Consider the following 9,451-nt stretch of genomic DNA (forward strand, 5'->3'; position numbering starts at 1 on the left):
ATTTCTATTCTGTCAATGAAGTCAAAACATAAAAGGTGATAAAACATATCTTCCCCATGATTCTTTGGGGAAAATATTTTATTCTGAATTTTGTTTTACTCTGAAATATATAAGTACTCAATTTTCTTCTGAACAAAAAGATCCCTGTTTTCCTTCTGGAGGCATACACTTTAATAATGATTTTAGAAAAACCATGCTGTTGTTTTCTCAGAGGTCTGATTCTAAGAAGAAAGCCAGTGCCTCTTGTGCCTTGTGTAGAGGAGGATGAGGATGTGGCTGCTGAGCACCTGCGGGTGTCCAGTGGAGCAGCGAGCTCAGATGTGCTGCAAGTGAACCAACTAACAAAGGTCTATCAACACCTCAACAAGAAGGTCCCTGCTGTGAAGAAGCTGTCCCTGGGCGTTCCTGCTGGAGAAGTGAGAAAACAAACACACTTCACACACACTGTTTTTTTTTTTTTTACCAGGTTCAGACCACATTCAAAGAAAGGCAAAACCACTACTCAAATGTTTGATTCAAAAATGTCTTGTACAGTTACATTTTTGAATGTTACAAAGTTGTTCAGGCGTATCTATAACTGTACAATTAATTCCCAGTGATTTACTGGGTCTTTTTAATTGAGAGGTTTACTACCGATCCTCAGTAAAAGCATGTGGATTGTAGTTTAAATATCCATCTATCCATGTATTTTCTTGCGCTTATCCGTTATAGTTTAAATATTTATATATTTTTGTGTTAAATGGCATTCATTAAAAGTCTGTATTGCTGAAGTTCAGAATATACATTTTGAAAGTACATTCATTTTTTTTTAGACAAAATAAAATGGAATATACAATCATGATCAATCAATATGAAAAAGAAAATTATGATTCTTTTTTTTTTTTTTATTAAATTTCCAAGCCCTAGGTGTAATTACTACAATGCTGTATTTACGGACAATTCTCTGTCCACAGTGCTTTGGTCTACTGGGAGTGAATGGAGCAGGAAAAACAACCACCTTTAAGATGTTGACAGGAGATGTCAGCCCCACGGATGGCACAGCACAGATCAGAGACAGAGATGGGTAATTTCTCTTTACACATCTTTGTACTGCTGGGTTTCAGATTTCAACACAACATTCTATAGGCCAATAATATTTAATACAGATGAGGGTCAGCTACAATGAATATTGTTATTGTGCAGACTTTTGTTGAAGTTGTTGTAACGACTGGTGGGTCAAAAGAGGCAGACGCAGGACTCAAAAAATTAACGGGGTTTGTTACAAAGACAATGCAAAGGGTGGGTGTTGGGAGCTGGGTCGGAGGCTGAGGTGATCGGTGGGCCCAAAAGACGGGTTCTGAAGAAGACAAGAAAAAACAAACCAAGTACTCCAAAAAACACAATGAAGCAAACTAGGCCAAGCAGTATAAAACCAGGGGAGGCTAAACTGACAATCTGGCAGCATGTGGAGAAATGAGCAGACTCTTTGTTGTCCAGAGGTTGTAGCTTGATTGGTGATGGGCTGCAGGTGAGTAGTGGGTGGTAACCGTTGGTGAGGGTGGTGCCAGGCTCTCCACACAGCTCGAGGCACACAGACACAGGCCGTGTCCCAATTCGCCAAACTGGCCTTAGGATCACCATTTGAAGTGTGCATCGAAGGGCAGTTATGTAATTTCCGGTGCGACAAGGGCTGTCCCATTTCAACGCACCCTACTGAATGCGCCCGACAAACCTGCCCTTCCCTTTCCACCGTTTCCATGGAGATCGGACGTAACTGAAGCGTGCATGCGTGCACACTTCACGCACTTCTATATCCCATCATGCACCGCGACTACGCAAGAAACAGAAGAAAATGGAGTCCGCTGCGCAATATACGTTCAAATGTTCGTACTGGTTTACCTCATCTACAACAGAGCGACATGAAACTGTTAAATCTGAAAAAAGATAAGTACAGGCCGTGTGTTTGATGATTAAAAAGGAGGGGAGTTGCATGGAATAAAGGAATGTGCAGTTATTGCTAGACAATAAGAAGACATTATTATCATTAGAAATTATTACTGCAATAAGAATAATGTAAGAATGTTTGTTTCTATTGTAAGCGTCAAAGACCAAGAGAAACATAAAGTCAGAAGGTTTAATGATCCACACAGGTAAAGTGAACAATGAAGCAACGGACTCTCCGGAAAGGACAGAAGAGAGTCCTGAGACGTGCACAAAATCTTCATGAGTTCCGGTACATTCCATAGGTCTGCGCCCCTCGTGGGCACGTGCCATTTACTTTAGTGTTAGTAAATCAAGATATTAGTTTGATGTAGCGCTGCACTGCTAGAAAATACTTTACAATAATAAGATGAAAAGAACTGGGACGGCATAGAAGGGAAACCGTGCCCTCTACTGTTTTTAAAGTGGTGTAGACACTGGCCAAAATACCGAATTGTTAAACTGCAATATCCCACTTTATGTACAACTAATCAGTGTTCTCTGGTTTATAGACTATGAATGTGAAAATGATATTTTTACCTCTGTCTCTGTTATTACATTTTCACAAGGTATATTTTGTTAACCCTTTAAAGTTGTGAAGTAGCTACAAATGAGAAAAAAATCACCTTGAACGTTATAATTGCCTATTGATATTCAATCTAAAAAAAAAAGAAACTGTCGTAACGGGTGCGGGAAGGACCAAGAGGTGCAGACTCGGGGCAAGGTTACAGTGTTTATTATACAAGTAGTCTTAAACAGTCTAACAACAAGTACAAGGATCCGGGAAGCAGGAGGCAGACGAGACGGACGGAGAGCGGGTCGGGAGCGGGAAGCCGGGGCCGGAGTGACGAGGGAGACGGAGACGAGACCAGGACAAGCGGGACCGGCGTAGTCCAGGAAGCGGGACCCAGAGTCAGAGGCAGGCGGGACGCCAGAGACCAGGACAGGCAGAGCAGAGGGAGTTGACGGTACCGGAGAGTAGAGGCGGGTGCAGGAGCGGACGGAGGCTGGAGTCGGAGCGTAGAGGCAGGTGCAGAAGCGGGCGAAGGCAGGAGTCTGGAAAGGGAGGCAAAAATCCAGGATGAGAGCTGAGCAGGCAGGTAACAAGATACAAAACTATGCTGGAACATTCACGTTTACACGCGGACGGTCTGGCGCCGAGTGTACTCTGCCGAGCCCTCAAGTACTCAGCAGCAGGTGGCGGTGATTATGCTGATGCGCTCCAGGTGCGTGCGGAGAAGTCTCGAACTCCGCCCAGCTCCGGGCAGAAAGGTCAGGGAGGGGTAGAGAGCACGGGAGGACAGGGACAAACGGGCGTCATGACAGAAACGGCTGTGATGACGACGACATCTTGACTTTTCTTCTATTAAATAATACATCATTAAAAAATAAGGTACGTAATGTACGCATCGTACGCTCAAAGACAGCGGTACAAGTGCGGTCCGTGTTGTAGACCTGTCCCACTTCAGCAAGATGGCGGCTACACTGAGGAGGGCAGATTCTCGACCGGAACCTTCAATCTACACTTTGAAGAGTACTTCGAAGGGACCCTTCAAAAGGTGCATTTGGCTTATTGAGACACGGAGACAGAGGGAGGGGGGAGACAGCGCAGGAACACACAGGGAAAAACTGGGATCCTGACAGAAGTAGAACGAGTTCTAGGATGTAGTTACTAATCAAAATGACCAAGTTCAGCATTTATAAATTTAACTTTTAAATATTTCATTACAAAGTACAATGTAATCATTGGGAAAAACTTGCTCTTGCCCCCCAGTATGACATCATCACATTCTTGAATCTGAAAACCACCATTACGTACATTGTGACAGCACATAACACAGTGTACTTCTGTTAAAGTGATGATACTTAACAGCGATTTTATAATTCACATAATTGAGAATAACATCCTTGTGAACCTTCTTTAAATCTATAAACTGTGCTTGGGCTTTGATGGTAACAATAACACACTGAAGTAGACATGCCCATAGGAACATTCTTAATGTTTTTCCATGTACCCAGTATGTTTAATGTAATCTTTGTTTTCCCCACAGACGCCTGGTGGATATAATGGAGTGCCGTAACCAGGGAGTGAACATTGGATATTGTCCTCAAGTGGACTCCCTGGACGATCTGCTGACGGGAGAGGAGCACTTGTACTTTTACTCTCGCCTCCATGGCATTTCAAAGAGAGACATACCCGGGGTAAGGCAGAGACTCTGTGCCATGTTTCAAAAACCCAGTGACAGCACCATCTACCAAATGACACCAGATCAGATAGAAATTCAAAAGTGCACTTCCACTGCAGGACTAGTGCCTGCTAATGCTCCGGTGAATAGTGAATGGAGGCGGGTGTGTGAAGTGTTGAATGATGTGCAGCGAAAGCTCTAAACTGTCTCAAAATATAAAAACCTCTCTCTTGTCAACTAGTGCACTCCGAACTTCAGAATCAAGCTGATACCGTGTGCTTTCGTCGTCTACAAATTTACATTTAAACGATTTGTTGTTGATGAGGGGATCTGTCACTCCAGCCCCATTCATCCCATTTATCATCCTGAAGACTAATCAGTCTTGTTTCTTTGGTGATTACCGAGTGAGCCTTTCTTTCTTTCTGCTCCTGGTGACAGTGTGATCTGCTCTATTGGATACAACTTCACATTATAGAATACAGTTGCACAAAAGCTCCTTGTTTAGTGTCTGATTTATCCAAGTAATTGTATTCAAGGTTCGCACATTCAGTTACAATAAAATACACATAAAATTCATGCATGCACACTGAGGATCGGTCTTTATGAGCACTTTTACATCATCAGTAATGGCCTTGTGTCACAGATGCAAACACAGAAAACAATGGTTATAATGACCAGTGCATTTGCGTCAGCCTAATTCACAAAGATGGCGTTATACATGGAGCCCCTCTTATGTGGCATCACTGTTCCCTAGCTACACATAATGAGACAGGCTCTAATGGGGTCATTTCACATTGACATGGTTGTGTCAAGCGTAATGAGGTGTTGCATCAAAGGTGACGGTAAAGGCTTTTATTACAGAATGCACCAAGCAAAATGTTTTGATTTTGATCTCTCCAAAGACTGTTGCATGTTGTGTTATACCATACCTTAAATATTGCATATCTATTATCAGTAAACCAATTCAAGAATGTAAAGAATTGGAATAGGAAATCCTTTATAAAGTGAATAAGCAAAGTCCATTGAGCTGTAATTGCTCCTCTATGTGACTGATTTGGAAATTATGCCATCATTTGAAAATCATTGCATTGCAATCTCAGAAATAGTCATTTAAAGTATTTATGAGTAGTATATTATATATAAAACTGAAATAATACTTTATTCCTTTTTGAGAAGTGGCATGTACATTGTACATCGCAAAATGTAAATCTAAACAAGCAAAAATTAGAAACAGATCAATTGTAGAGATGGCTATTGTAAACCCACGTACCGTGTTTGCAGCAACACTGGGAGAAGTACTTGGTGTTTAACCTTTGCATGTTTTTGTTTGCAGTTGGTGAACTATTTACTGAGGAGGCTGGAGCTGGACCACTATCGAGACACCATCAGCGACAATTACAGCTGTGGAACCAGGAGGAAGCTGTCCACTGCACTGGCTCTAGTCGGACACCCACAAATTTTGCTTCTGGTATGAAAGCAAATACAAGTTCTTTTGAGTTCAGTTCAAGTTAATTGCACATTTAAAACAACTTGAGTGGTTCAGCATCCTTCACACGAAAGTCAATAGTAATATTAAGGACAGTGCAAGCACAAATAACACCATACATAGGAAAAGTAGACATGAAAGCATGTAAAATAAAATTAAATACTAAGACAAGATCCCAGGAAGACATTGTTAGATCTTGCATAATTTAAAGGTGGGTTTGTTTATGTTATGTATATGTATTTTCCCTTTTGGTTGTTGTCCAATGTCGTTGTTATAAGTTTGGAAAAGTGAAAGCAGCAGTTTTGCAAGTAAAATGAATTCTAATAGCACTATATATTGTAATAGTAGTAGTATCAGTACATTAGCAGGGTGTCTAGAAGTAGACGTAGTGTACAAAATATTGTTGTAATAATTGTAGTAGCAGTTGAAGTGATGTATGGCAATGAAACTACAAGTAGAATAAGCATTTTACATCCAGTTGATTCTGTGGCATACCTTTTCTATCACTTAACGTAACCAATTTTTAGTCTTCCTGTAGTAACTGTCACTATAGCTTTATCTATAATAGAGTCATCAGTTATTTTATAATCTATGGAGCTTTTGGTAACATCCCATTCCTTGCCTTTTTCTGCATTTTTAGCTTTGTTTGTCTTCCTTTTTAAATAACCACAGCTCCTCTCTGCTGCATATTGTGCTCATACCGCCAAATATCTTATTTTACATTGTGCTGGCACCTCAGTCTCTGTTCATCCTCCCACTCATTGCTCTGCTTCATGTGTCTCAGGATGAACCCAGCTCTGGGATGGACCCGAGAACCAAACGCCACCTGTGGAAGATCATCGCAGACGAAGTCAAAGGCAAATGTGCCGTGGTCCTCACTTCACACAGGTTAGAAACACTAAACCAGGCAACTCTAGTTAAAAAGCTCTCATTTTCGACAGGGTCCAGAAGATAATTAAAAGATAATCATTACTGATATGCAGGGGTTTTAGAGTGATAAAAATTAGCACAGTTGCCAAAGCAATTAAAACTAAATACATGGTGACATGAAGCTGAAACCCAGGAATAGGGTTTTGGTACTCACTATACATTTACTTTTGTACTTTATATTGACACATATAGTTGTAACATTTTCAAACTGGATTAGTAAATGAAGTATGTATATTACTTTGGCTTGCATAGCTCTTTTCACAGATTTTAAGGTTCAAATCCTTCATAGGAGGCAACAATAAAAAGGCAATATTAGTGACAATAATAAAAACAACATATATTTAATTATAGTTGACTCATTGTAGATTTTTATGGATTGGTCTTAACACATTTCCATGGCTCACTGTGATTGAATTCTACGCAAAATACAATCATACATTTTTATTATATTCAGAAGGATTAACTTAGTACAGTTGAGGTTGATTAAAGCATTATCCAGACACCATTCAGTCAATACTACTGATTTCCCAAATTTTCATTATATTCGCATGTCCCAATTATTTCTCACTGCTGTAAAAATCAGGCTGGTATTTAAATAGAAGTTAATTCCCTTTTTACATGGGGCACAGATAATTACTGAGTGCAATGTTGACCTTAAGTGACCCCTGCCCTCTTTTTGTGTCTGTGTCTCTCAGCATGGAGGAGTGTGAGGCTCTGTGCGGTCGTCTTGCTATCATGGTAAAGGGTCAGTTCCGATGCCTGGGCTCCCTGCAGCACATTAAGAACAGGTTAGTGACCCCTGTTCATGGTCTAGTCCAGCCATTACCGCCCTTGCTCCCCTGTGCCCGCTCCCCTTCATTCCTTCCTGGTCTATCTGCGCTCTTTTGTGCAATACAATACAATGTTCTATTTTCCAAGGAAGAACTGTGTAACAACATCCTCCCCCAGACTCTACTTTGTTCATAAAAATGTTTCTTTCCCTTCAGGTTCGGCAGCGGGTTCACAGTAAAGATGTACTTGGCCAAAGCCTCTTGTGATGCAGAAGCAATCACTCAGTTCATGCAGAGCCGATTCCCCAGCACTTATCTCAAGGTGAGCTTTGCCAGCTATTTTGTCTAAGCATGGCACTACTCTGTGCTTGAACAAAGGGATTATAGTAGAGTGAGATCAAAATTCAATCCAAAAACTATTCTTTAAATCACAAATCACTAACATTTTTCTAACAATGGAGCAACAATCCTTTTCATGGTTAAATTTTTATATAAATGTCTTGAACAGTACAGTATATTATTATATTAAAATACTTATTAACAACATCCTTTACAGAAGTAGTAATTATAGTATTATTCTTACAGAAGCATTTTCTCCTTTACTTATTAAAAAATAAATCTATAATTTACTGAAGCTTATATTTTTAGGGATTCTTTCACCCAGGAGTGCACAGAAATCAAAATATAATAAAAACTCTTATCTTTCTTTTGTTGTGTTATTGTATTTAATCCTTCTGCCCTTACTGTAAACAGGAGCGACACTCAGCTATGGTGGAGTACCATGTGCCGGTTGCACCAGGTGGAGTGGCAGACATCTTTGGTCAGCTCGAGTCCAGCAAAGAATACCTGGAGATCCAACACTTCTCTGTGAGCCAGACAACACTGGATGAGGTGAGGATACAGATGTGGCATGAACAGCAAGGTCAATGGAGCTGTACTGTGCAGTTTTGTATGAGTTTAGCTGGTGGGAGAAAAACTGGAAATTAGGACGAGAAATGAGACAGGACATGGGAAAGCAGGGACAGACGAAAGCTGTGTGGGAGTGAAAAAAAAAAAAACAGAGTTGAAAAGTTAAAAAGAGACGGAGAAGAGCTGGCAGGGATATGCCTCAGGGAGAATAAATTGAATATGAGTTAGGAGAGAATCCATGAGCTTTATATGCAGCCACTGCTGATATTCTTCAACCAGTCAGCCCCTCTGGCATTGTGGGAACAGGACATACCACGAGCAGAGGACCCAGAGGGGTGTATCAGCAGCAGATGATTCAGATTAACCAAAATGCTGCCAATAATTAGAAATGTTTCTTGAACTAATTGCTGTTCTGGTCGTTTACAGGTCTTTATCAACTTTGCCATGGGGAAAATTGGGATGGAATCTGGACAGATTGATGATGAGTTTGATGACGACAGTTCCATGAAGGATGTTGAAACTTAAGAGTCCAGTCTTCCCTTTGTACCCAATGTAAACTGTGCATCCTGTGTTAAATGTTCCTGTGATTATGAATAATACATGTATCTATATCTACTAATAATCCAAATGATCTGAAATGTAATAGTACTATTTGATTTTATGAAGGATACATTAACTTACAAGTGAATTGGGGGTGATACAATTTTCTTTTGCAATGTGATTATGGATATATATGATAAATTATTTTAGTATGTCAAAATATAATGAACATACATTTCTAGGTTATCCAGAAATCTGCACCTTACTTCTTCAAGACATTTTCTTTGGGCTCTTTCTTCACTAAATCAAATCTTGAAATGTGCATACTATTTTTTTTTTTTTTTATAATTTTACAATATTCTTGTATTCAATCCTATTTTTATAATTCTTAATAAAGCGATTCATTCCAAGTGCCTCTTGTTTTTTGCAAACCTCTTTCCAGTTATTTCCACATAACAGCCTGATTAAATAGTATATAAACATTATATTTATTATTATTTATAATTGTCTTTGCAGAACAATAATTCAAGCACACAACAGAAAAACGAAAAAAAAAAAAAAATAGTATTATATTAATACTATTACTATTAATAGTATTATAGATCCAGACCTAAAACGGGTGATTTTATTTTGAAAGGAAGACACGTGCTGACGTCATTACAGTTACGCAG

At 39.8% G+C, this 9,451-nt stretch overlaps 1 protein-coding gene across 1 annotated transcript in view; it reads left to right on the forward strand.

Moving 5' to 3' along the window:
• Positions 1 to 9,049, forward strand: part of abca12 (ATP-binding cassette, sub-family A (ABC1), member 12) — a 55,505-nt gene extending 46,456 nt beyond the window's left edge. Inside the window, exons 63-71 of the mRNA XM_033986482.2 lie at positions 212 to 416; positions 954 to 1,063; positions 4,011 to 4,161; positions 5,479 to 5,613; positions 6,416 to 6,519; positions 7,257 to 7,349; positions 7,548 to 7,653; positions 8,085 to 8,222; positions 8,667 to 9,049. Coding sequence (XP_033842373.1) covers positions 212 to 416; positions 954 to 1,063; positions 4,011 to 4,161; positions 5,479 to 5,613; positions 6,416 to 6,519; positions 7,257 to 7,349; positions 7,548 to 7,653; positions 8,085 to 8,222; positions 8,667 to 8,765 — 1,141 coding nt within the window. The 3' untranslated portion in view covers positions 8,766 to 9,049. The remainder of the gene's footprint in view (positions 1 to 211; positions 417 to 953; positions 1,064 to 4,010; positions 4,162 to 5,478; positions 5,614 to 6,415; positions 6,520 to 7,256; positions 7,350 to 7,547; positions 7,654 to 8,084; positions 8,223 to 8,666) is intronic.
• The last annotated feature ends 402 nt before the right edge of the window (positions 9,050 to 9,451 follow it).

This window comes from Periophthalmus magnuspinnatus, chromosome 21 (assembly GCF_009829125.3).
Source record: "Periophthalmus magnuspinnatus isolate fPerMag1 chromosome 21, fPerMag1.2.pri, whole genome shotgun sequence".
NCBI lineage: Eukaryota > Metazoa > Chordata > Actinopteri > Gobiiformes > Gobiidae > Periophthalmus > Periophthalmus magnuspinnatus.